The 26,038-nt window shown below is 45.4% G+C and overlaps 6 protein-coding genes across 10 annotated transcripts; 3 read left to right on the top strand and 3 right to left on the bottom strand.

Annotated features, from left to right (window-relative positions):
- Nucleotides 1-93: 93 nt before the first annotated feature.
- LOC111071130 (transmembrane protein 134) lies at nucleotides 94-3,035 on the top strand. The gene is made up of 2 exons (XM_022362290.2): nucleotides 94-525; nucleotides 1,336-3,035. Exons 1-2 carry the CDS (start codon nucleotides 359-361, stop codon nucleotides 1,685-1,687), a joined length of 519 nt encoding a protein of 172 aa, XP_022217982.1. The 5' UTR covers nucleotides 94-358; the 3' UTR covers nucleotides 1,688-3,035.
- Nucleotides 3,036-4,102: 1,067 nt separating this feature from the next.
- On the top strand, nucleotides 4,103-6,166 carry LOC111071129. The gene is made up of 2 exons (XM_022362288.2): nucleotides 4,103-4,608; nucleotides 4,662-6,166. The coding sequence occupies exons 1-2, from the start codon at nucleotides 4,524-4,526 to the stop codon at nucleotides 6,122-6,124; spliced, it is 1,548 nt and encodes a 515-aa protein (XP_022217980.2). The 5' UTR covers nucleotides 4,103-4,523; the 3' UTR covers nucleotides 6,125-6,166.
- Nucleotides 6,140-11,099, bottom strand: LOC111071128 (FACT complex subunit spt16). Of its 2 annotated transcripts, XM_022362286.2 has the most exons (9): nucleotides 10,885-11,099; nucleotides 10,340-10,603; nucleotides 9,975-10,274; nucleotides 8,732-9,909; nucleotides 7,808-8,674; nucleotides 7,481-7,746; nucleotides 7,255-7,408; nucleotides 7,006-7,125; nucleotides 6,140-6,516 (listed from the first exon to the last, which is right to left on the bottom strand). In XM_022362286.2, the coding sequence occupies exons 1-9, from the start codon at nucleotides 10,951-10,953 to the stop codon at nucleotides 6,357-6,359; spliced, it is 3,378 nt and encodes a 1,125-aa protein (XP_022217978.1). In that variant the 5' UTR covers nucleotides 10,954-11,099; the 3' UTR covers nucleotides 6,140-6,356. The 2 variants fall into 2 exon arrangements, with proteins under 2 accessions (XP_022217978.1, XP_022217979.1); XM_022362287.2 differs by lacking the exon at nucleotides 7,006-7,125 and having other exon boundaries at nucleotides 10,885-11,098.
- Nucleotides 11,100-11,962: 863 nt separating this feature from the next.
- Nucleotides 11,963-17,688, bottom strand: LOC111071165 (carbohydrate sulfotransferase 11). Of its 4 annotated transcripts, none has more exons than XM_022362335.2 (9): nucleotides 17,619-17,688; nucleotides 16,218-16,574; nucleotides 13,729-13,947; nucleotides 13,287-13,434; nucleotides 13,127-13,193; nucleotides 12,901-13,045; nucleotides 12,674-12,829; nucleotides 12,267-12,607; nucleotides 11,963-12,196 (listed from the first exon to the last, which is right to left on the bottom strand). In XM_022362335.2, the coding sequence occupies exons 2-9, from the start codon at nucleotides 16,359-16,361 to the stop codon at nucleotides 12,100-12,102; spliced, it is 1,317 nt and encodes a 438-aa protein (XP_022218027.2). In that variant the 5' UTR covers nucleotides 16,362-16,574; nucleotides 17,619-17,688; the 3' UTR covers nucleotides 11,963-12,099. The 4 variants fall into 4 exon arrangements, with proteins under 4 accessions (XP_022218027.2, XP_022218026.2, XP_022218028.2 ...); XM_022362334.2 differs by having other exon boundaries at nucleotides 17,534-17,653; XM_022362336.2 differs by having other exon boundaries at nucleotides 17,630-17,645.
- A 980-nt stretch (nucleotides 17,689-18,668) lies between these two features.
- LOC111071147 (adenine phosphoribosyltransferase) lies at nucleotides 18,669-19,645 on the bottom strand. The gene is made up of 3 exons (XM_022362314.2): nucleotides 19,462-19,645; nucleotides 19,090-19,327; nucleotides 18,669-19,025 (listed from the first exon to the last, which is right to left on the bottom strand). Exons 1-3 carry the CDS (start codon nucleotides 19,551-19,553, stop codon nucleotides 18,810-18,812), a joined length of 546 nt encoding a protein of 181 aa, XP_022218006.2. The 5' UTR covers nucleotides 19,554-19,645; the 3' UTR covers nucleotides 18,669-18,809.
- Nucleotides 19,646-20,309: 664 nt separating this feature from the next.
- Nucleotides 20,310-26,038, top strand: LOC111071133 (LHFPL tetraspan subfamily member 3 protein). The gene is made up of 6 exons (XM_022362296.2): nucleotides 20,310-20,542; nucleotides 24,405-24,582; nucleotides 24,680-24,813; nucleotides 24,895-25,021; nucleotides 25,143-25,385; nucleotides 25,462-26,038. Exons 2-6 carry the CDS (start codon nucleotides 24,441-24,443, stop codon nucleotides 25,611-25,613), a joined length of 798 nt encoding a protein of 265 aa, XP_022217988.2. The 5' UTR covers nucleotides 20,310-20,542; nucleotides 24,405-24,440; the 3' UTR covers nucleotides 25,614-26,038.

Below are 26,038 nucleotides of genomic sequence, written 5' to 3' on the forward strand. Positions count from 1 at the left end.
ATAGGTTAAGTTCGTTGTTTTTCATCGTCATATTTACGGTATATTTTGAAAATGAGAACGTATATTTCCGAGGGTCAGACGGGTTTAATTTATCAATAAATCGGCGGTCACACTGGTCGTATTAAAAATAAAAAATATAAAGAAATACAAAATATAAAGAAAAATCACTTTCGGTGCGGTTACGGGCTACAGAAAAACCGTCGAACATTGCCCGAATACGGTGTGCGGAAAAATGAATTCAAAGTAGCATTGAAAGTGCCGCTTTTCTCTCCCTAAACGGCCACAGTGCGCCATCGTTGGCACTTACAACGTATATCGTTAATAATACACAACAATAGCAGCAGGCAGCCGTAGAAATATGTACAATAACGGGGCGGCGAGGGGCTTCTCCATACACGACGCTTTCGAGGAGGAAACAGACGAGGCGATACGCGTCTATGGCTCCACAGTGATATCCACACCCATGCGGAGCGGAAAACAAGGTCGCTCCACCGAAGATGTATCCATACGCATACAGGATCCAAAGTGAGTGGGGCAGTGGCCATGCGATGTGATGTGATGCCAAAAACGGGTCTGGTCTCGTTCGCTGGTCTCATTCTGATGTGTGATCTGATCTCTGTGGTGTGATGTGGTTGTGTTTGCATGCGTGGGCTGTTATTGGCACCATTTTGGAGTTCGTTCTCTTTGTGAATCACAAAAGAAGCAGACAAGCAGCTGTTGGCACTGCCAGATGCACCCTACATTGTAGTCTCTCTACCTTCTTCAAGTCGCACTTCCTTATTCCCGCCGGAAGCACCTAAACACTTGAATAATTTACCTAAACTTTGATGCCGCAGGCGCGTGCGTGCTTCTTGTCTTCCTTCCATTCATTTCTTTTGCTCTCCCATTACCAATGCATGGCGTGTCGCAACAGTAACAGCAACAACAACAACAACCATATGTATGTAATTATTGAGATTATAAATGCAGACGTCCAGCCTAATTTGGCATTCAATTGTAAAAAAAAAAATCATTGCGCATAAATTTCGTCATAAAGGTTTCTCATTTCTTGACGAGATTGAAGCGTGGTCCCGCGAGGGGGAGGAGGGGTATGGCCTTCGCCTGCGGTCAGCTGGAACCAGTTAACAGCTCAACAGCCAAGCCAGCCTCGTCTGCACTTGTCGGTCTTCGTTGCCAATATAATCGAGTATTATATGCAATAATTGATTGCGTCTTGCTTTTGGCGGCAGTCCAAACCCGCGATAACCCCTCAATTTGATTGATAAGAGCTTTTTAAATCGCTTAAAATTGTTTTTTTTTTTATTGTAATGCTATTGCCCTCTTTATCCTCTCCAGGGGCTATAACAAATACGCAGAAGACACAACCTCCAGGGACAGCGATTCGCTGATCCAGGAATATGGAAATCTGCCCACGGAGGAGACCAACACATACTGCTGGCGGCATCCGAAGGTGCGCGAGAACTGGCGCACAGTGCTGGCCGCCTTCACGTTGCTGATTGTGGGCACAGGGCTCTTTGTGATGGGCACCTTTGCCATTGCCGATCCGCAGAACACATCGCAGGGTGTTGTGTTCTTTGTCGCTGGACTCATTTGCTTTATACCAGGAGCCTACCATGTCGTCTACATTTGGCTGGCAGCCAAAGGCTATCGAGGGTTCGACTTCTATCACCTGCCCCTGTTCACATAAACAAAGCAGAGCAGCTGCGGCGGAGTGCATTGGTTGATCCAACAGCAGACAGGAGAGGAAAAGTGAGATGAGCAGAAAGAGAGAGAGAGAGGGAGTGGGAGATCCCTGTCTATAAATATAAATCTATACATTTGTTTATATTTTCTGTAAGCGACTCTTTATGTTCTATATCGTAAATAACCCCAAACTCGTTTTGTGTAACGTACGTTTTTTGTGTTAAGCGGCAAAAATTTCGTTTAGACAAAGCTCCCCGAAAGAAAAACCCCTCAAAACCCGAATCGAAATTTAGCAATATATTTATATAAATGATATATATATATATATTTTACAAGAAATTATACTCAGTAAAATGTTTTTGTATGTCCCCGAATCCCAAAAGAAAGTGCAAAACAATTCATACGTACCCTCGAAATTGATTTAAGCAAAAGAGATAAAAAGTAGTAAACACACAAGAGAAAGACTTTGTATATGATGCTAACAAGATGAGGAATCGCTAGAGTTATAAAATATTATATATATATATACGTATAAATTGTAATGTAATTTATTGAAATTTAATTGCACCAAAAAAAGCAAACGATCGATGTTTTACGACTTTCCAACAAAAGAAACTCAACCCCAAAAAACCCACGAATCTATGTACTATATGATTAGTGAGCGTCTGCCCAGGGATGCGCCTTAAAGAACTAGAACTAGACTTTAGTCAACGTCGAATAACGATTATGATTTAGCGGATTGTAAGGCGAGAGAACTCTTAAGCAAAACCCCATGATAATACCTAGCTACTACTCGTTCTAGTGATCTAAGTCGATGCCCATGCCCCGATATTGCAATACGTTCTTTTTATGAATATAATGTAGTGATGACGCGACTTTATTCCGCCTTTATCCCAGACTTACCCCCTCCCACGCATTCTTAAATACCTTACCCGTCCTCTAATGAAATTACATCTCACAGTCATTAACATTTTCTGAAACAGACACTGAATCACCTCCTCACACACTTACACACCTCTCATCCGTTTAGTTCTTAATGTTGTATAATTTCTTTTTTAAGAAATGCTGAATATGGTTGTATTAATACAAAAAGCTAAAACAAAAAAAAAAACATATAAAAACACAACAAAAATAAGAATAAATTTAATGAAGAAAACACACATAAATACGATTTATGGCCTAATCTAATACAATACAGGAATACTTTATCTTTTCCAAAATGTACACAAAATTTTAATGCATGTGTTTAGTTTTGTATATCTGAGTAGTTTTTTGTGACTTTTGTATGTATACTTTCCTATTTAATGTTGGTTTTTATGCAAATTAAATAATATTATTTTTGAAAAACCTGATTTTAATTATGTATCATTTATTTTATATCGTTTATTCAAGACATACTTCATCAGAAAACCAAACTTTGACTGGGCTCAAGTATTCGATTCGTTATATTTATTTATGTTTTTGCGCTATCAAACTTATGATAGTGATAAGAAATATTTTATCCACTGTTTATTGTTTTTTTCAACGTGATTTATCATTTCTTCAGTTTCATTTCTTTTGTTTTCTGCCATATCTTCGGGAAATTGATTTCTTTGAATGGCTAAAAGTATTGCGATAACTTTTATCTTTAATTTGCGGCATTCCCATTGAAATCCATCATTACCCACAAGACTACAGTGCGTTTCAAAGCTGTAAGAGAACGATTTCAATTCCCATGTTGCCCAAAACTGGTTCTATTACTTCTAAACATTCCAATTACTAATTGTGTAGCTTAACTTATCCGATTTCCTTAATTATTCCATAACTAAAGGAACATAGAACTATAATATATAAGATAAAACTCCCAAATAGAAAGCTCCAACCTGTTGCAACACTCTTATGAAACGCACTGTGGACACGCTCCAGCTCCCAACCCAACTCCAAAGCCCCACTCGAGGGTACTCTTAGGTTAATGGATAAGTATTTCAGTTGCCTTTGGCCAATGGCGATGCCGATGAAACGAAATGATATTATATGTATGAAACAATCAAATTGGCAATGGCTTTGCAATGGAATGGAATATGTACTTGTACTTTTGCTCAATACGAAGTTAACGATGGCTCTAATAGGTTTAATTATATTGGTGTTGTGCGTCTCCCCAGCCCCAGCCCCGCCCCGAAACGAATCGATTATTTTTCTAGCTTCGAACTTATTTGAATTGAATTTGAATATTGTACGTATAATTGTTGCCTCGACCCGACCCGCCCCGATCCGACCCCGACTCGGTGCGCCCGTTGATGATTAAGCTTTAAATGTGCTGCTTAGGAATGTATAGTAAGTGTGGCAATGAAATGGAATAAAGTGCATGGAAATAAAAGCCAAGTGAAGGCAGCGTTTCTTGTTTCTATCCAACCCACCAACCAACCATCATTTGCATCATTTGTATTCCCCATTCAATCACTTACCCATCCAATCCAAGCCAACCCCCGTCCAGAAGAGACAATTTGTCACCAGGCATCGATCAAACAAGAGGACATCCAGAGCGTGCGGCTGGCCGCCTGGCAACGGCAACGGGCGCCATTGAAATGCCTGATGGCTGGCCATAACCGCAGAGGCAGCGGCAGTGGGTGGAGCCGGAGGAGCAGCCGCTAATGTCTGGAGTGCACATCCCCATATCCATATCCCAAGTTCATTAGACTTTAATGGGTGCTTGGCCTGTGACGGGGGCCCTGAGCGGGGACTGCGGCTCCTCTGTGCTGTGCTTTGCCGCTTTTGCACGCCACGAAATGGAAAGTTTTGGCGCCTGCGAATCATAAATCCTGTGTGGCGTCTAAAAATATCCCAACACTCGACGGGAATCGATGCGAGAGCCGCCGAAGCCACCGCCGCCGCCGACAGAGATGAGCGAGCACGAGCCGGAGTCGGACGAGGATTGCGAAGTCTATTGTAAGTCGACACTGCTGCCAGCAGCATGCCTCTATTGATGGATTATTCCGCAGTCCTGAAGCCGGTCAACGAGTACAACATTGTGGACAAGATCAAGGAGGCCAACAAGGAGCTCTTTGCCCCCGACGAGGCCGCCAATGGCAACGGCAAGGTGACCAAAGTGACCTTCGCCCTGAACTTGGAGGACTACGAGCCCACGGGGGAGCAGGCGAAGGAGCAGAGTCCCAGTCCCCCAGACGAGCTGCTGCAGCAGTTGACGCAACTGAAGCTGAAGCCCATTGCCGAGGAGGAGCTTCCTCCGCTTCCAGCTTCAACTCCAGAGTTGGCCATGAAGCAAGTGGAGGCCAAGATGAGTGCAGAGCCCTCAGCGGAGGAATCCGAAGTGGAGGTGGAGGAGGAAATATGTGAGGAAATCCTAGACCTCACAGAAGTCCCACAGAAGCCTGCCCCCGAGGAAGCCATTGTTGTGGAGCAAGAAGACGACTTCTCCGGCGTGGATGAGGCGGATCTGGATGATGATACGCCCCTGAAGAACGGTTCGTCCACGGCTGCCGGCCTCCATCGTCGCCAGAATACATTCGACCAGGACTACGACGATGAGGAATCGGATCAGAAGAGTCTGACCAACCTGCTGACCGAATCCGACTGCGAGGAGGAGGAACGCACTCTGAACGAGGCCCGCCTGAAGCTACGTCAAGCCTACAAGAATCTCTACAAGACCCTGGATCCCAAGGGCCAGGCACAGATCGAGAGGCTGACCGGAGCGGAGGAAGAGCCTGAACTTCCTTCGCCAGTGCAGCCTGCAGCAGACCATGACAATGAAGCAGAAGAAGACGACGACTTGTCCATTATTGTAGCCAGCTACATACCGGACGACTTTGAGCTGAACGAGCGAAGCATTTACTACAAAAGGGAGGACTCGGTCCCACCTAACGAAGACGCCGCTGCCTGTCCCAAGTCCAGCTCCAAGACATTCTTCAATTCACGCCGCTTCAGCTTCCGACGCAGGGCCAAGCCCACGCCCACACCATCTTCGGGATCCGCTTCGACAGCATCGCCCTCGATCCGGATGAATTACAAGACCTGCTGCGAGCATCGCCACTCGCTGCAGGAGAAACTGCCTCGCTACACCGGTTACATGTCCGAGTACGGGCTGAGTGCCCAGCAGCTGCAGCGAAGGGAGCAGAAGCAACGCCGCAAGCAGCGGTACGTGATGGAGCAGGCGCTCAGGAGCAACGAGCACGAGCTGAAGAAGATGCAGGACAACGAGCGCGCCTTCACCACCTGGCTGAAGAACAAGATGCGCTATCCCATCAACAAGACCCGCAACATGTTCGATGCTCATCGTCGCAGAGGTAGTGTGGCTGCCGCAGTCTCTAGCCCTCATTCCCATTCCCGGCAGGAACATCCGCATCAGCACCAGCAGCAGCCGCAGCAGCACTCTGGACTTCGAAGAGAGGACAGCGATGACATGCTGCACGTATATCGCAAGCTCTTGGGCAGCTGGAACAAGTAGAGGCAGTGGTAGGTCGTATCTTAAATTAATTTATTACATGTATTATCGTATTATAATTATTAAATTTGTAATACAACTTTGAAGCGGTGAAAATATGAGTGGGGGATTAGTGCGAAAGGAGGGTGGAGGAGCTGGTCAGGTTGTAAAGGGGCGGGGTAGGGTATTTTAACAGATACACACTGATAACAGGAAAGTTTTAAACACACTTAGCAGTTGCGGAAGTAAAACACATTCAACGGCGCGACTTCTTCGACTTGTGACCATTGTCGCGGCTGTCCTCCCGCGAACGCTTCCGATCAGAGTCCTTGCTCTTGCTGCTGCTCTTGTGACCAGACGATGAGGAATGATGCTTGTCCCGATTGTGGTACTTATCCTTGGACGATTTCGAAGGGCTTTAAGAAATAAGATTGAGAATTGTTGTTCCATTATTTAAAAATTATTCACACAAGGGCGAAGCATTTTTTTGTATAATTTTGTAGCAAGCAACATTCGAAGATGATTTGGGTTTTTGGTTTTGTTGTTTTTGAAAAGAAATTTCGCATTAATTTATGAAGTAAATATGGGAATTGTCGTGGTATAAGTCGGGGGGATGCAGTCAAAGAATATGAAAATAATCAAGAAAGTAAAAACGTTAGAAAGGTCCTGTCCCTATTTCAAGTCTCTGAATCTTCCACCTTTTCATGTATGTACTTCATAAATTTCTGAATCTCAAAATCCAATCTACAAGCCAATTGTTGTGCTTTAATTGTTCCATTTTATATGGGATTTGTTTGGTGTGAAATGCGATATGGGGGGTGTGTATTGGGATGCGATGCTCTTGCGTTATGCCTGATGATGCTGGGGTTGGTTGGGGTTGGTTTGGTGGGTTTTCGTTAACAAACCTAGATGAGCTGCCATGTTTGGAGCTGGAGGATTTTAAATGCGAAGAGGAAGAGGAGGAATTCGACTTATGCTTTTTACTGTGCGACGCCGATGATCGCTGCTCCTCGCGGTCGCGTCGACTGTGTTCGGGTGTACGTGTGCGTAAATGGGGGGAGAACAATTGATAAAGATAAAACAGAGGAGAGCTGAGGTTAAGTCACATTCCTGGGTTGGACGCCATACGGTGGCCATTGGGGCCTCTCTCATACCTGTGCTTGGAACTCATGCCGCCCTTCTTTGACTCGAATTTCGTGCCGTTTCGCTTGTCATCGGTGGGCTGGTAATCGTGATTTCGATCCTCTTCGGCCGCCTCACGCTCCAGATCGGACCAGTCCTTGCCGGATTCCTCATCGGAGCCCAGATCTTTTGGAAAACAAATAAAATCGTTTGTCTAGGGGAACACACACAATCGCCAGTAGAGCATCAATATATTACCGTCGCTGTCATCGCTCTCATCTTCGGAGGCTTCTGAGTATTCGGAATCTTCCTCGGACTCCTCATCTGTTTCGGCATCTGTGGGATTGTAGGCTTCATCCTCCTCCGATTCGGCAGATTCATGATCCTCCTCGCCATCGGATTCGGGGTCCAAGAAGGACCAGCCGCCCTGCTCAAAGAAGCCCTGCGGATCATCTACGATCGTCTTCATGATCTTTTGCCAGTTCAGAGATTGAACGCCCTCCGAATAGCGAATATCGCAAGAGCTGAAAGAATTAACACAAATGAAACACACAATCGGTGAACGAATTCAAATGGTAGACTCACTTTAGCCACTCTTTGACGTGGTCCAGCATATTCATGGGAATGGCATTGACCATGGCCACCTTCTTGTTGTACTCCTTGAACACAAAGATCATGTCGAAGTTCCGCAAATGGAACTGGACACGCTCAAAGTGCACGAGCTCGACGTCGTCCAGGGTGATGACGAATGGCGGCCATTCTGTTAGATTAACCAGCGATCCAGAGGTGGGCTGCAGCGTGACGGTACTGCGGAAGGGCGCACCGGGGAAACCCAGTTCACGGAATGGCGTATCGAACTCCACAATTGACTTTGTCATGGTCTCCACCTTCTCGCAGAAGCTCTTGAAGGCCGTCTTCAGCTTGTGTCGCAGCTCTCGTTCCGCCTGCTCTGCGGCCAAATCGTCGCGATCGTGCATGTGCTGATGCTTTCCCAAATCCGTGGTGATCTCGCCCACCTCCGTGTAGAACTGCACATCCACGTGCTTCTTTTTGCCGAACATGATGGCATACTTGAGGTGAAAGTGGAGCAGAATGATCATCTCACCGTCGCAGGGCTGGAAGAAGGCGCTCTTGATGTTGTTGTAGAGTATGTCCACCTTGTCGCCGCGCACAGAGATATAGCGGAAGCCGTTCGTGTGCGCCTCCAAGCTGCCCGTCATTCGTTTCGTTACGATATTGGGCCGAATGTACAGATCTTTGAGCTTGGGATTGCCCTTGTTTTGTGACAATATAAGTGTATCCTGCTTGACCAGATCTTCCTTTTCCCGCTCCTCGGCCTCGCGCGTTTTAAACCGTTTCTGCACCTCCTTGATCAGACGGAAAGCGTTGTTCAGATTGGACGACGGAGGAGCCAACTCGCCATGCTCCTTCACATTCGAGCTGCGGTAGGTTCTGCAAGGGAATGGAGATGATTAGCCAATGTTGAATCTATGCAGGATCCACACTTACACTTCCTTAACGAATGTGGCCTCTGGCTGGGGGTACAGACCACCCTCATTGCGCCCCATTGTGGCACCCGGATGAAAGAAGTTGATGCGCAAGTATGTGTACTCGCCCTCCACCGACTGTGAGATGTTCTTGATGGTGGATATGTGGAAGGGCACCTGGATGCCGAACACGGGCATAATGACTGTCTCGTATTTCTTATCCACGTACAGCTTCAGCTCCTTGACCTCGGGCTCGCGCGGCATTTGGCTGATGGACTTGTAGGACACTGTATTCTTGCGCACTTTCTCCACTTCCTTGGAGTTGCCCTGCTTCGCCAGACGCTCCTTGGCCCGGGCGTTCAGCTGCTGGGCCAGCTCCCGTTGATGCTCTTTGCGCTTCTCCTCTGTGTTGATCTCATTTCGCAGCTTCGAGTCCAGGACAGCGTTCCTTTTACTCCGTCCCAGGATCTCCGAGCCCTGATCCTCTTTGGATGCCTTCTTATCGTCCACATCTTCCTCCTCGCTGTCGTCCTTGATGAAAATGCCGACATTTTTTATCTTCTTCTTGGAGGGGGTCATCACACTGGCCGGCGATGTTTCGCCCACCAGTACAGTGTCTCCAATGAAGAGCGCATAGGTTTTACCCTCCTTGTCGGCAGCCTCGGGATTGGTGAGATTGGAGATGCCGACATGCAGATTGAAGACCATATTCTTCTTAACCAGCGCCCGACACTTGGGCCCAATGACAATGGAGTTCTCCCGGAACTCCAGGCCCATGGCAAAGCCGAATGTCTTTGTGAGATTATCGACCATATTGGATTTCTCCTTCTTCACATGGCCCAGTGTCTTTTCATAGACCTCGCATAGCTTGGCACCCGGCACGAGCAGCTTGAGAATCTCCTCCTGCACATTTACCAGAAACGTGTAGTTCTCCTGCATGGCCTCTGTGGGATTGACCAGGAACGTTCGCGATATATTGGAGCAATACGATTTGTAGCGGGCGCCCAGGGAGCAAACGATCACGCCAAAGTGCAACACATTCTTATCCGAAGCGGCGGAGAACTTTAGGCTGTAGGATCCACCCGATTGAATTATGGGCGGATAGGCCATATCCAGTAGCCTGGGATCCAGGCCGCTGGTGTACTTCTTTTCGGTAATGGCGGCATCACACCCATCCGACAGCTTTGTGTGCTTCACTTTCTGCAAGGGAATCGGGATAGTTGCATGAGTGATCTTGTCATGGCTGATCCTAACAGAGAACTCACCCTGTCTGAATCGATAATGTCCATGATTTCATCCTTGAGATATTTGTTGAAGATATCCATCGACACCAGTGAGGCCTTACGTATATTGTTGATCTCGGACTCATCTTTGGGGCACATCAGATACGCGATAATCGTGCTGATGTCCACGTGCTCGAACTTGGACTCCATCAGTATCTTCTTCCACGACTCGCAGTACTCTCCCGGATACGAATCCTTGCTGAAGACGCCCAATCGCTTGCCCTTCTTCGAGTTCTGTATGCTCTTGATGAGTTTCTCAAAGTTCCCCTTATCCTTGTCCGTCTGCCAAGCGGAGGAAGCATGAAATTCGATTGATTTTGGAAGGGGAATGTCGCTGCGTTACTTACCCGGTCCCTCACAAGCAGCTTTATTTCAGGCACACCATCTTCGCTGATGTTCTGCGCCTGCTTCAGGAACTCGATCTTCTTCTTGCTGGTGAGGAAGTAGATGGCATCGCTGGCAAACACGGAGATCGTGTCCGTCAGCTCATAGCCAAGCAGCCAGATCTGAAGGGCCAGGGACTTGGAGTAGATCACATCCTCGTCGCAGCCGACGACGCTCATGATGCAGTCCAGATTGCTCAGCGCATCGTCGTGGCCAATGCTGGGTGCCTGCGGATGATAAACACACACACACATACAAATTTAGGCTGATTTGAAAATCTCCACAAGGCAGCCGCGATAGTAATCTCCGCGCGCGCACCTCATAACCTAACTCGAGTCAGGGACATGAAAATCCAGATTCGCTTGTGAATTTCACAATATTGTTAAACTTTTTCTTTATCTCGGCCCAATGTAAAGGCCATCTATCACTGGAGAACTGCCTCGGGGGCTGGGGCTCCGGTGGACACAAGACAAGACACCAGACCGAGACGCGCCAGATCCCCACTCACCTTCCATTCTGTATAAAGACGCTTCACGCGACGCACAAACGCCTCCTTATCCAGCACAAAGCTCGACATGCTGCTGCTCTAGACACGCCAACAAGTAGGTAATTCCAATCTTAGTTATATTTCCAGCTAAATTCTTTTTCACACATTTGCGAATTCCGCCGGACGAAAAAATTGCGCGGCACGGACAAGGAAGAAGAACAGCGTCAGTAGAGGTGTCAAACCAAAGAGAGCACTATCGATAGTATCGATATTTTTCTGCTAGACTATCATGATAGTATCGAGCTACAGTCGTTGCGTTTTTTATATTGTTTGGATTGGCTGCTCTAAAATACGAAGAACAATTTGTAAGCAAATCGACAGGTGGCATCTAATTCTTACGGTCCAACCTCCCAAAAGGTTTCAATGGTTTTTTAATGTTTTTAATGTTTTTTTCAAAACATTTAAAACTATCGATGGTTCAACTATCAATCGCTTGACAGACAGGCCCACAAGATTTATCAATAAAATTTACAGCCTGACCCACGGAAACACACCAAATTATACCATGCCATTGTCAAAATATACCGTAAATATACTGACGGACACGACAAGACGTCGACATTCCTCGATTTTGAAATTCCGTTTAAAATTACTAGCTAGTTGGTCCTCTCAGCCCTAAACAAATATTTTTATTCAATTTCTCAAAAAATTTTGTTCTGGATTGGCTAGTTTTCAAAACTTATTTTTATTGGATTGCTTACATAATACGGTTCAAACAAAAACGGCCAAAGCATAAAACGTAAATGTTGACGAAATGTGACGTCATTGTTGCTGATCAACCAAGTTTCTTCTATGCGTATGGACTTTTGTATACCTTATTTCCTTTAATTGATGTTAAATTTGTTGTTCCAAGCTCCATTGAAACATTAATGATGATTTTATCCTAGATTGACATGTTTTTTACCTATTAATGCACATGTTTGTGTTTTATAAATACATTTAACCCGGTTTTGATACCTATTATTGGTACCCGCGAGCTGCAAAATTTCGTTAATATCTTTAAAACAGAGACTGATTCCAAATCCGCCAAATTTTCGTTTCGTTTAAATATATTTAAGTTTATTATTGTATTCATTCAGTATTATCAACATTTGCAATTACGTACTGTGACGGCTAATATGTATTTTCGTTGAACTAATTCATGTCGTTAGCAAATTCTACGAATTTAGAGCTGGGTTAATTCTTTGTGGCCGTTGGACTGCCGGATGATTCGTCTGGTCTGGCTACCTGTAGATACTCCTGGATATCGTAGTCAAACAGTTCGAAATCATATCTTGGAATAGAGAAAAAGCTTGTAATTAGCACACTACCAACAGAGATATTAGATTGGGCAATCCACTCACTTGTAATACTCGTAGAGCTCCAGCATTTCGTGCCTTGTGAGCTGGGCGTAGAACTGATGCTGGAGCTCGTGCGTCTTGCGGCCACCTTTGCCCATGTTGCGCCACACGGGCGCTATCACCCGTTTGAGGCCAGTCTTTTCGATTAGATATAATTGATCCTCTGTGAGCGACTCGAACTTCAGTATCATGTCGAACCGTATCAGACAGGGTGTGCAGAAGGACGTGGCCGCCACAAAGTGCATGTCAATGAAGCTGCCCCGCTTCACCTGGTCGAGCAGCCAGTTGACGAACTCCGGAAACGAAGGATATTTGGTGTTGGGCGCTCGAGCCACCAGCGAGGGCTGTCGGGGATTAACATTAACATTATTAATGATTCCTTGCCATCACATCATCATTGATTCCCTCACCTTTTTGCGATAATTGCGCACAATGCTGCGGCCCAGCTTGTCATGGAAGGAATAGGGCAGGGCGAACACCATCTTATCGCGATAAGCGCTCAACAGCCTCTCAAAGGGATTGCGTGCAATGATAAAGGTCAGCGAGTCATTCTGCGCCTCGCGCAGCTGCAAATGAAAAGCAAAAGTGTCATTAGCGATACACCTATGAGAATGATTGCTGCACTTTCCCCACTCACCTCGTCGAGGGTCACTCGCGGATAGCGTTCTCTGGCCAGATTGAGGAGAATCTTTTTGGTTTTGCGCAAATAAGCGGGTGAGTAGCCGGCCAGAACATTAAAGTTGAACATCCACGATGAGGAGGCAGCCTTAAACACATTGCACCTATAGCAAAAAATTCGTGGTATTAATGGAGAGTTCCTCTGCCTGTTCCTGTTCCTGATGTATAGAATTTATTATGCTCACCATATAATGTGATACTTTTTGTTGACCAAAAACTCCCATGTGTTGGGGGTGTGCCACGAGTCGTGACCTGTAAATAAGATTGATGTGAAGGAGAAGTTCTTCCTCTCTCTTTCTTTCTCTCGCTAACTATCTCTCCCTCTGTGGTTGCCCCATGACCCACCTAACACATCCAGGCCATAGGCCGTACACTTGTCCTTCAGTCGCTCCCTCCGCTGATCCATGCGCTGCTCCACCTGAAGCATTTCCTGCGACGTAAGCGTCTGCACGGCATACTCGGGAATGAGTGGCAGGCGTGTCTGATTGATGTCCTGTGGCGGATAAACAAATTTGGAAACAATAATGAAACGTAATGGCAGCCATAAGATATATTGTAGTAATATGGTTATGGGGTATGCGAATCGATTGCTGAACCCAAAAAGGCCTGCCAATACAACAAACAGCAGACACTCGACTCTGTTTGGCTTTTTTTTTCGCAATTTTCTCCGGTTACATCATTAATTATACTTCTTCCCTGTTTGTGAGGTTGTGCGGTTGTGGGTGTGTGTGTGTTTGAGTGTTTAAGTGTGAGTGTGTCTGTTTGAGTGTTCTGGTTACATATTTACTTTATCAACATAGCGCCACTTGTTCTTTGTCTTGCCCGTTGCCACCACGGTCAGCTCCTTGTTCTTGTTCTTGTTCAGCAGCAGCACCGGATACCGAAATGTTTGCCCCTGCGACTGCTGTTGCTGCTGCCGCTGCTGCTGCTGTTGCTGCTGCTGATGCTGTTGTTGCTGCTGCTGCTGCTGCTGATGTGGCGACTGCTGCTGTTGCACATTAAAGGCCTAGAAAAGCAGTGGCAGTTTTGGGTTTTCTTTGTATTTAGTTAGAGTGTTTCATGTGGTTGCTGTCTGTATTTGGTTTGGGCTAAGAGCGGAGATGACATGGCGTATGCGTAATGTACAAGCGTTTCTAATGGCCAAGCACTGTCAAGGTCCCAGAGAATTGCAGTCGCCCACTCGGTGGGCCAGCAATCTCAATTAAAACTACCCGACAGCAGTGTCAACTTTCATCTAGAGATCGCCACATGAATCAAGGGGCACTGCGGCCATGGGACAGACAGCCACTGGACAGGCTGGCGTCATGGCAGCCACTTTACATTTTACTCGCGTACGCGGGAGGAAGCTCTTTAGTTACATCCACGCTCGGCGCCTCGCCTCGGCGGTTGGGGTACATTTGTTCTTGGCAGAAGGGTGTGGGAAACACATATAAATCTCTTGGTTATATAGGAACAGGCACTATCTGGATTTGTGGATGAGGCACGCTCTTGGAATAATGATTATAAAATACTACATAACAAATATTGAGATTTTACAGAGATTGTAAATAACATTTGAGGAACACCCATTAAAGCCAAAAGGGTAAGGGTATCCCATTATCGGCTTGGCAAAGAACACTTCAAATTCCTTCTCATCCCCCATCTAGAGTGGCGCTATGTGCATGACGTACACTGTGCGGCAATGGGCTGGTTGTGTGCGAAGGGGTTGGGATTTTAGGGGAGGCGTATCTACTGCCTTATCAGCGTGTGTAAGTGTGCGTGTGTGGGTGTGTGTGTGTGCGTGGGTGTTTTGTGGAATGCTGTGCTTAATTATGCGTGTATGCCGGGCAAAACAAAAGCTACGAAACCAAACTAGAGCATACAACACGCTGTACGCTGTACGCTGCAGTACGCCGTATGCCATATGCGTGTTCTTTGAGCTTTTACTCTCTTACTTTCGGGGCCTGCCTGCCTAAGCATTTGTCATTTGTCATTTGGATAATGTTATGCAAATTAGCAGTGGGAAATCGTTTATTGATTGTGGTCTCCCCACTAGCAGAACGAGTACCAGTAGTAGTAGCAGTAGCAGTTCTAGTAGTCGTCCTAGTAGCTAGCCCCCCGCCTTCCGAATCGATTTTCATGGGACAGCCAGCCAGCCAGGCAGCCAGCATTGATGACTTTTTTATGATGCCACAAGCAATTAAGTGTAATTTAAGCAAATGTTTTCTTCTCTTACTTTCTCTTTTTGCCAACCATTTGGCCAAGGTCGAGCACGGGCGCCTCCAAGTCTCCGACGACCACGCAAAGCATTTGCAAACGATGGCAAAGCGGCTTAACCAAAGGGTTGGGTTGGGTTGGGTTGGGCAGAGGGCGTGCCCGGAGGCGGTACAGGCCAGCTTATGTGACTATAATCCAAGAACATTGTATGTTTGTGCTCGTAATTGTTGCCCTATTAGAATATTCTCACTCTATTCAGCATTTGTTCAGTTTCAAGCACAAATAGGCGATAAAGCTGGCGAAATCCCCAAGCTAATTTCGAATTAATTGGCACCTAATCAGGCGGTCAGAGCAAATGCTCTCGGATATTAGCACTCGTATAAGCTGATCAGATCCGATCCGATCCCCAGCCCAGTTCCCATGAGAAGTAAACCGATAAACGTGCAACGAAGTGCGAAGGCAAGAACAATGCTCAAATTGCTAACAACATTGATAAATAAACAATAGCAAAACAAAATGCTTTCCATTTTGAAATATTTGGTTCGATTCCATTTGCCATTTGCCATTTGCCTCTCATTTACGGATTGTATTTATAGAGATCATTCCGATTGGGATGCTAATGCCCTTCACTTCACAAATTGTTTATACAACTTGGATGATTATACAGCGATAGTGGGCTGTTACGATTGCGGGCTTAATCTATCATAAATATAAATAACAATTTTAATAACAATTTCAGATGGTTTCTATTTCTGGGTTTCTCTGTTCCACTGACACGGACACTTGGGGGCAATCGATGATTGGTTTGTAGTCAGGCGATAGATATGAAGGGCAAAAGGCAGGCTGGCTGGGGCAGGGCTGGGCAGGGCACGGGGCAGGCATTCTCTACAAGCTTCTATATATACATATATATACAATATACAATCTATAGCTAAAAGCAAGGGCATATGTTTGCTGGCCACTCAAAAAAGGGCTACAGAACTACAATAGAACATTCTACCGAATTGGATACTGGAGTGTTTCGTTCTGGCAAGCAACCCACACTCACTCTCTGACCCACTGCGCCACTGCGCCACTCACCTCGAATCCACGTATTTTCTGCAGCTGCTCGTTCCACACCAGGTAGACCAGGGATAGGGGCAGTAGCAGCAGCGAGACGGCCGTAAAGATGAGCAAATATCGCCGGATGGTGCGACAATTTGCCAGGCTCTTGCTCAATTTCATTTAAACTCGAATATAGCTGCATAGGAACTGATTTCTCTTGGATCGTTTCTTCTTTTTGTTGGTTGTTCTTTGGTTGGTTGATTGGTTTTCTTGGATATATATAGTATACACTATATTATATCTATTATTGATATTCATGAGACATTTCCGGGGGCTACGCGACCGCAAATTTAGCCTGCAGTTGGCGACAATATTTGTAAATGTTGCTCATGGCTGCGAAGCGAAAGCTAAATTTAGTTCTTGTGTGCTAAATGTTCTTAAAAAAAAAGTATAAAAAAAAAATTAAATAGTGGGAGAGTAACCAAAGAGATAAATAGATCATTCTAGCTATGGAATCCGGCGGTGTGTGTGTGTGGGTGTTTGTGTGTCTGACAGCCTGATGACAATTCTGCTTTATGGTCGAGTGCCTTTTGGCCTGAATTGTGTCACTGCAACGAGCTTGATATTTTGGGCCAAACAATTGAACGCTTTCCCCTTTGCTTTTGTTCCATTGGGGGTTTGTTTTCCTCTTTACTTTTTTCTTTTTTTTAATTGCAACAAACAACAATTCTTTTTATTGATTTTCAACTCCATTTTCTAAGCAACTCCATTCTCGTTCTTGGAAGGAGAGGGGAAGTGTACAAAAAAGAGTGCATCTCAAGGGGGACATTAAGTGGCTGGGAGGCAGTGTGTGATACTCTAGAGCGGTTTCTCCCCAAAAACACATTTCAATTTGCGGTACGAGTACTCAGGGGGCCTTTTATTGTTGTTTATTTTTTCTAATTTATTTTAAATTCATTAAAGGCACTCACACACATACATTCTCACACTCTAACACTCAATCTCACACACACGCACACAAAGGAGACCAAAAGTTGGCAAACAAAATGCTAAATGCGGGGCGTAAGAGGCGTATACGTAACGTGTTGTCCATTGCTTTGCTTTTGCATTTTTGCCTCTTTGCCTTTGCTCTTTCTCCACTTCACCCCCTCCCCCGTATAGCACTCTACCTATCCCTCTCTCTCGTTGCGTCTTCCCCGCAGTAGCAACCACAATGGAGGGCAACATTTTGTTAGTTTTTTTTTTTTATTATTCAATTGTTTGCCAATTGAAGAAAAGCGCGCAATCAATATCAATTTGCAAAGCGTGCCGTGATTATATGCCTCCTCTTTTACTCTTTCTCTTTCTCTCACTGTTTCTCTTATGGTTTCGCCAAACAAAAATGTGCCGAGAAGGGGTTTGGGGGCTGGTGTGATTATAACGGAAGGGAAAAGTCACCAAACACAAACCGTCGCCCGACATCACCGAACGACGCACATTTCACGAATGAAATCAAATGCGAAAAATTCAAAATACGAAATGAGCAGAGGCCCAGGCAGGCAGGCAGGCAGGCATGCCCTCTCTGCACCCTGCACTCTACTCTCATCTATCCACGAGAACGTGGCAGTTTCAGTTTCAAGCTGCCGCTTCTCTGCCGGCGCATGCGATTCCTTGAGCTCGGCTTTTTATGTTGTTCATGTGTACACTACACCCCCTTAGCAGGGGGTATGATGATCTGGAGCATAGGTTTGGCCTAGCAGAAAAACATTCACTTGACTCGTTGTGTTCTTGATAAGCTATAATATGTATATGAGCCACTATAAGCCTATTATCTACATAATTTCCTTGCGATTCGGGGCCCCAAGTGCTAATGAAAAGATTAGCAAATCGATTTTTGGGGATAGATTTAGGGTCAGCCATAAACTACCATTCAGTGGTCGTTGAACTTCCAGGGTATTTGCACTTCGAATGGATAACTTTTCTGCATATTTGTTTATTTACGGTTGTTGTAGTTGTCTTCCACTCCCCCACCAGGGCGGCGGGGCAAACCCTGCTGGGGGGTGGTTGTTTGGCCATTTGATTTGTTTATCGGAGAGAGAAAAAGTCGCTTTCTTAGCCAGACGCAGGGAGAGTGAAATGCGCAGTGAGAGAGAGATAGCGAGAGAGAGAGTGAAATGCAAGGGTTTCATTATCTTGCATTGGAGCAACAGCAGGGGGCCGTGGGTGGATTCAAAAGTTATCGGAATCATACAGAGGAATACAACTATGGAATTGAATTTATGATATGGCTGGCTGATTTCATTTTTAAACTGAATTAATAATGCCATATCAACCAGAAATTTGATTCTGAACCTTATTCATCCGTATCTATTTTATGCAGGCGGAAATGCTTTCTTCTTTGCGTTGCAAACATCTGTCCAATATCATTGCATGTATTCTCCACAAACACAAACTCTACAACAATACAGAAATGACCTTCAACCGGAAATAGAACACATTCACAAGATTCACTTCGATACAAAAATATTTTACTATAGATTTCACACCCACTAAACAGTTAAAAGTTGTTAAAAATATTGCCATTTGAAGGGGACGCGACCGCTTTGAGGTAAGTAAATGCAGTTATGGAAGGCCAGCATTAACCCTCCCTCAGTACTTGATCAGGGAATGCACTTTGCAGTCCAGCTTCTTGCGACCTTCGAGGCCGGCCAGTTCCATCACCACCAGGCTCTCTAGGACAACGCCACCCACTTTTCGGATCAGCTCGGAGGCGGCCAGCAGGGAACCACCTGTGGCTAGCAGATCATCCACAATAACGACTTTCTGGCCAGGCTGAATGGCCTGACGCTGCAGCTCAAAGCTGTCCTATAAGGGAAATTTTTCTTGTATACTGAGGAAATCTATAAGATCGTATGATGCGGCTACTCACGCTACCGTATTCCAGTTGATACTCAACGGAGACGACCTCGCCGGCCAGCTTCCCCTTTTTGCGTATGGGCGCACAGCCCACGCCCAGTTCGGTGGCCAGGAGCAGATTAAAGAGGAAACCCCGCGAGTCCAGTCCCACGATGACCTCCACTTCCGGCTGGTTCTGCCTTATGTACTGAACCAGCAAATCCCTCAGGTAGACACAGGCCTTGGGATCAGTCAGGGCGCCGAATATGTCGCTGATGGGACAGACGGAAGGACAACACATGTTAATAGAGCGTTGGGAGAGTTGAGCAAGCTCATAAAGATAATAATAATCATACTGTCAATCGCTGGCAAACCTTGATTGTCTGATAACCTCTCCATAACCCACCGAAATAGTATCCCCTCTTTGGGAAAGTTGGGATATTCGCCAATCTTGGACTTCACGTAGTCGAGTTTGTCTTCCGCACTGATTTGAGTCATGTTTCTTTGCGTGTTATCTGTTAAAAAGGGCAAGTTTTAGTTTGTATTTAATTTTTTATTTAAACGTGCGATGGCGATAGGCGAGTCAGCTGATAGCCAGCTGCTTTTCGATATCCTAGAGATGACAGATGACGCTATGCGATGAATTATAGTTGGCGGGTGATTTGAATTGTACGCGAAATCTAAATTTGAATTGAACTCAAAAGATATTCAAGAGGTTTGGTTTTACTGTATTGGATGTTAAAGTGTAAAATAAATATGACTTAATTATGTTATATTTACATAATTTATATGAAAATGGGATTTTTACCTGCCTTCCTTCTCATTTATTTATCTATTGATCTTATCTCGTCACGTTTCCCAGGCCAATTGTTTTCTTTAGCATTTCCTTGCACAAAGAAAGTATTCAAAGGAATTCCTCGACATCCTGCAGGTAGCAAACAGACCCGTCCCTCACCTGGTATTTCGCATGCATCTCTCTCTCTTTATCTCTCTCTTCTCTCTAACTCAGCGATAGCTGGAGAAATTTCAATAATTCTTCGAGGGAAACACAGTCGTTTGCTGCATTTTATCATCAACAAAATAATTGAAAAGAAATGCCAACAATTTTCGCTGCACTTATCCGAAGGCAGCCACGATCTTGCACACTCTCTCTCTCTCTCTCAGCACTCTCTCGCTCACTAAACACGGGTATAACTCAGGTATAACTGTGTGCAGCTTTGTATTCCAATGCCAAGCCCGACCAGCAACGTCTCACACGTATTTCAAGCGCTGAACGCGACGGTTCTCACAGCGGGTTTCACCAAAAGAAACGGATCTATCTCTGCCCTGCAAATAAATTCAGTTCAGTCGCGAGTTTTGCACCAAATTAATGCAAATAGAAACGCCAAACAATAACAAAAAATTATAATACAAATAATCATATAGTATATAAGCCGTGATACAAAACAAATCAGCCGCTGTCCAGGCGAAACCTGTTCTCGAGCACTGTAAGCAAATGTTGTGCGAATCTCGAATTAAGTTCAAACTTAACGGCAAAAGTAAATGTCAGCCAAAGGTGCCGACAAAACTGCGCTGCGCCCCTTTATGCCATTTAAAAATTCTACAACAAAAGCAAAGCATACGAGTATATCAAAGCAACAAAAACAAAAATGTACAACAACCATGCCGCAGAAAGCAACAAAGTTCATCCAACATAAAAACGTGAAAAACCTTTAAAAAAAAATACAACATTAGGCACAGCAACAATATTGCAGAGCTGCAACTGCAACGTTCACATTCGCACACTCGAATACATATGCATATACATATAAAGCTTGTGGAAGCCATGCGTATTGAAAGTGCAACAGCAACAGCAGCAGCAGCAGCGACTGCAACGGCTGCAGCGACTGCGGCAGAAACTGAGTGCGCGCGCGCGCGCAAGTAACGTGAAAAACCAGAAAGAGGCACAGTTTTTGTGTTGTTTTTGTTTTTGTTTTGTTATTTGAGGCAAACGAACATCTCCGTTGAGGCTTCTGCAGCGGCGCAGTGGCGGCGGCCTTCGCTCTGAAGGGCATCGAAATAGGGCGCCTCAAATAACACCCGTAGAAAGATGGAAAAATGAAAGGGACTTGCAGAATAGCTAAGGCTTTGGAAGTAAATGTTTGAGAGTGCCCGGCTGTAGAAGCGTCCCCAAAACCCTTTTGCACCTTGGCCCCAAGTGCGCCCCTGTCTGTGGAGTGAAGAATCGCTCGGCTCGGTGTGAGTTACTATTATGTATGGACCTGGACCCCCATTGTAGTTTTAGTTGTGGTTTCTGCTGTCGGATAGATACTCTCTGCTGTGTGTTGGCTTTTGGTATGCGCGAATGTTTGCCAACATCAAAATCGTGATCTAATAAAAAACAGCACACAAAAACGGAGACACATACCTCACCACACAGAACTGGGGGATGGTGGGAGGGGGAACTGGGAACGAATGAGTGAGCGGACCTGATTGGACTCAAGTACTCGAGAGAGTTAAGAAAACAAACCTGAAGATTCTCCAAGTCCACATTTGGATGGATGGCTAATGGGTTGGCAGCTGTAAATGCTGTCAATGCTGCATTGGATAACTGACTGGAAAATAACATTCGCCGGTTCTCCGGTTCTTCAACTCTCTCTCTCTCTCTCTTCAACCCTCATTCACTTCTTCGCCCTCCGATCCGATCCGATCCCATTCCATCCGTTCTCCCTGTTGAAAAAGAAATCGTCTGTCCAGTCAATAAAGTATGCAAAAGGGGAACCCAAAGAAATGGGCAAAAGCGAAAAAAAAATTCCAAATAAAAACAAAATATGTTACCACAACAACATTCTGGCTGAACGAACACAAAAGCCATGTTTATAAGCCATTTCCGCATAATTCTGAAATATTTGGAACCAGTTTCTGGTTTCTGGCTGGGTGTTTTCGGTGTGGTGGTGCCTCAAATTTAGCAACCGACAACTGCTGCGAGTATGAACGTGTTAATCAAGCCATCAGGCGGTCTTCCACTTGTCTTAGGTTCCACTTTGTTGGCCAAAACCAACCACATAAACACACATAACAAGCCAGTTACAAGACTCGGCCAAAAAGAGACTCCCCCCCGAAGCGGTATGCGGAACAATGAATACTTTTTCCTCCGCTTAGACATAATTAGCTGAGCAAAGGAGGGAAAAGCTGTGAAAATGTGAAAATTAATTGTCAGTGCGTGGCTAATAGGGGGGGTGAGGTGAGGGTACACTCACCTCTCCCTCACCCGTGTGTCGGTATCTGTGCCTAATGTGAGATTTATGTTTGACAAAGTAGAAAGTCATCTTGGTCTCAGACTGAGTCTCAGTCGCAGTCTCGGGTGGAGATTGAATGAATGACCAATGTTGGCGGCTGATGGAAAAAGAAAGCCCGCTCGCCCGTCCAAGGCAATTTTCGCCAATGCAATTGCACTCGCAGTGGCATATTTCAGTTTAGCTTTGAGCCACGTTTAAGGTAACAACCGCCAGCGGCATTACCCAACTGACCTTATTTCAATTTTGGCTTCTGAAATTTCATTAAATGCTGTGCCAGCGAATACGAGTGGAATACTGGCGGTCCCTCTGTTATTTCTGTTAATTTAGCTTTGATTTTTCTGTATTTCTTTCCTGTATTTCTTGGCTGTAAGTGAAACTCGAAACCGAAGCCGAAGCTGAGGCTGAAGCTGATGCCGCCGCCGCGCCGGCCGGTGAGCGGATGTAACCCAAGAGACTTGACCATACGTGTATATATGTGCTTCGTCATAGCAGTGTTTCGTTGCTGCTTTGGTACTTCCACTCGAAGGCTTTTCGCTGGTCACTTTCTTTTCGGTCACGATCGATCCCATGGAATGAGTTATGTACAGCCCAGAAACCCATCTGAAGTCCCATCGAATGAATGCACTCACAAATTACTACACAGAAAATTCAAACAGAAATAAAGGAAATTATTATTCGTCTGCGGTTTGTCTGCAATTATGACAGCGACTGTGACTGCATCTGCGTCCGTGTCCGTGTCTGGGTCTGCGTCTGCGTCTGGCTCTGTCTCTGGACACTCCACTGGTACACTATAATTTTCCAGAGACTCGACTCGCTTTTCAGGCTTGGCTTTTCTTGTGACTCACGGCCACGATTTTCCAACAAAAGCATCATTGACTTTAGTTATCACGTGCCACACGGGGTGTGGAGTTTCTTTGTGCTACTGGGTTGTGTTTGTTCTGGAACGACTCTCTCTTTTGTTATTAGCATTAAAATGCTAATCGATTCCGCTTTGCCTTGGCCTCGCACTCGGGGACCCGGACTCGGACTCGAGCCATAATTGAGTCTCATTTTCTTTGTTTGCTTGGGTTTTAATTCACCTTAATGAACTAATCTTGACCAACATTGAGAGAGGAGAGGCGCTTGTTTCTCACAGTCACAGCCACAGTCTTTTGTGTTATAATTTCCATGGTTCCCTTCCCTCATGAAAAGCATAATAAATTAAGCATACGCAATGGGGAGTTTGGGGCTGGGAACTGGCAGAGACAAAAGCTAATGAAAATGCATTTTAGTCGGCCACATTTTTCTCTCAGACAAATCCGATTTGACTGAAAGCGAAACACGTTTATTTTATTGATAGATGGCAAGCGCTCTGTTGGCCAGCTTGGGCCATGAATCATGCCTAAAATTAGACCCTCAGACTCGTTCAATAATCTTTTGCATAATGTCTTTCGCCGATCTCCCGACTCCGACTCTGGTTCTCTTTCTCTTTCTCTCCCTCTCCCTCTGTGACATAGAATAAGTGGCAGATGTGAGGCAACCGTGGAAAGCTAATGGTTGTTAGCAATTATCTGCTTGATTTACATAAGCCACTTGGCCATCGAGAGAGTAAAAATGTTGCCAAAAATATAGCCCCAAGCTGTATCTGTATCTTTTTTTAAACGATTTTTTGTTGTTCACAGCTGAATTGGCAAATGCGAATGTGTTTTGTTTTTTTTTGTTTTTGGAGCTGAGTTTTGATTGAAGTGAAGGGGAAAATTTCATAAAAACCATGTTTAATGATTTGAAAATGCTTTTGCTGGAGTTGCATAGAGAAAGGGAATACATCATCCTCTGCTTGCATCACACACAAATGGTATGGTGATGCATGGCTCTCAATTACTAGCCCTAGATACCACACTTGAGGCCATTACTGGGAGCGAGGTCATCAAACCAAGAGCTGTGGCAATTTAATAAGCTTAAAAAACGATTTATGACCGACAAAAACGCAATTGTTGTGGCTGCTCTGGTTGGCTCTGGTTTCCTCTTCCAGCATCATTATTACCCTCAAGTCGGACTCCCAACATTTAACCATACTTAACTCCATTCGCAGACAGAGTAATCAAGCAAACAAAGAGGCTGCACAGAAATGGGCACAAAGATCGAGTACGTGGACACCACACATCTGTACGCCTCCAAGTACATACGCAACTCGAAGGCGATCGGAGTGCTGTGGGCCATCTTCACCATCTGCTATGCGATCATTGGCATTGTGGCATTTGTGACGCCAGGTGAGTGGGACTTTTTCTGCCAAACAATAAATCTGCCAGGGAATTCAGCAACGCAACTCTCTACTCTCTCTGTAAACCGTTTGTCTTGCTGTTGCAGAATGGATTGGGGATCCGGACAATGATGGGGCTGGCCGGCTGGGTCTGTGGCAGCAGTGTCAGCGCGATGAGATCTTTGACAATTGTCGCCGCCGCTGGGAGAACGTATTGGCGGTGCCAACCTTCTCGTTTCAGGTGAGTGGATTGGCCATTGCAGCTGCAAAATACAAACAAATAATAAACAAAACTCTCTCAATGCATATCTTTTTTGTGTAGTTGGCAACATTCTTCATGATGGGCGCCATTGGGCTGGCCTTGATGACCATCTTTTTGTTGGTCTGTTTGCTGTTTATGAAGTCAACGCGTGTTTTTTATATTTGCGGATGGATGCAAATAATATCAGGTGGGGGGCCTTAAGCTTAAATTCTCTATCTACCAACCCCATATCGAATAGAGCACGTTCTGTGGCACTCGTACATTCTGATGTCTCTCTATCATGTCTCTGCTTTTTGTTTGTTTTCTAGCTCTGTGCATGATTGTGGCCTGCGCTGCTTTTCCCTTTGGCTGGAATTCGGATGATTTCCGCAAGATCTGCGGCCCGGAAGCGAATCGATTCGAGCTGGGCCTCTGCGGCATTCGCTGGGCTTATCCCCTTGCCATTATCGGCTGCGTGGACGGTGTCGTGTTGGCCACCCTAGCATTCATCTTGGCCACGCGGCACGTGCGTCTGCAGCCGGATCCGCTCTATCAGACTTCGCTGTACAAAGGTAGGTCGCGAATTACATGGGTTCCAATGGGTTACATGGGTTCCAGTGTCTTATCTTACCTTCACGCTTCTTGCAGGTGAAATCAACAATGCCTATCTCACGGATGCCATAAGTTTGGCAGGCTCACGGAAATCCAATCCCCACATTACGGGTCTGAATCTGCAGCCCATTTTGTTGGTGGCACCGCCAAATGAGGACAGCATATCGCAGTTTTCCCGCTATCACTGAGAACGCGTCCGACGAGTCAGCCGACAGCAACCCTGCCAAGCTTAGCACGGACAACAACCTCGAAATTGGTTGCAAGCTTAGCTAAGCACGGTTAGCGGTTAACTGTTAACGGTTAACAGCTTTTAGCCGTTTCGTTTTGAATTTGAATTGTGCCTTGTGCTTGCCTCTCTCTCTCTCTCTCTTTCTCTCTCCCTATGTCTCTCGTGTGTGAATGTGTTTGAATGAATAGAGTGTGTGTAATTGTGTGCGAGTGAGTGCCTCTGCCCGACTGAATGCCAATCTTTAGTTGTAAGCTCCGACTAATTTAACAGTTTGTATAGCTTGTGCCTAAAATGTAAACATTGACTAAGGAAACGCAGAAATGCGAATTATCTGCCTGTAAATTATATACCCATAAACAATAAAAGATGTACAAATATTAAACA

This window comes from Drosophila obscura, unplaced genomic scaffold (genome assembly GCF_018151105.1).
Source record: "Drosophila obscura isolate BZ-5 IFL unplaced genomic scaffold, ASM1815110v1 contig_1, whole genome shotgun sequence".
Lineage (NCBI taxonomy): Eukaryota > Metazoa > Arthropoda > Insecta > Diptera > Drosophilidae > Drosophila > Drosophila obscura.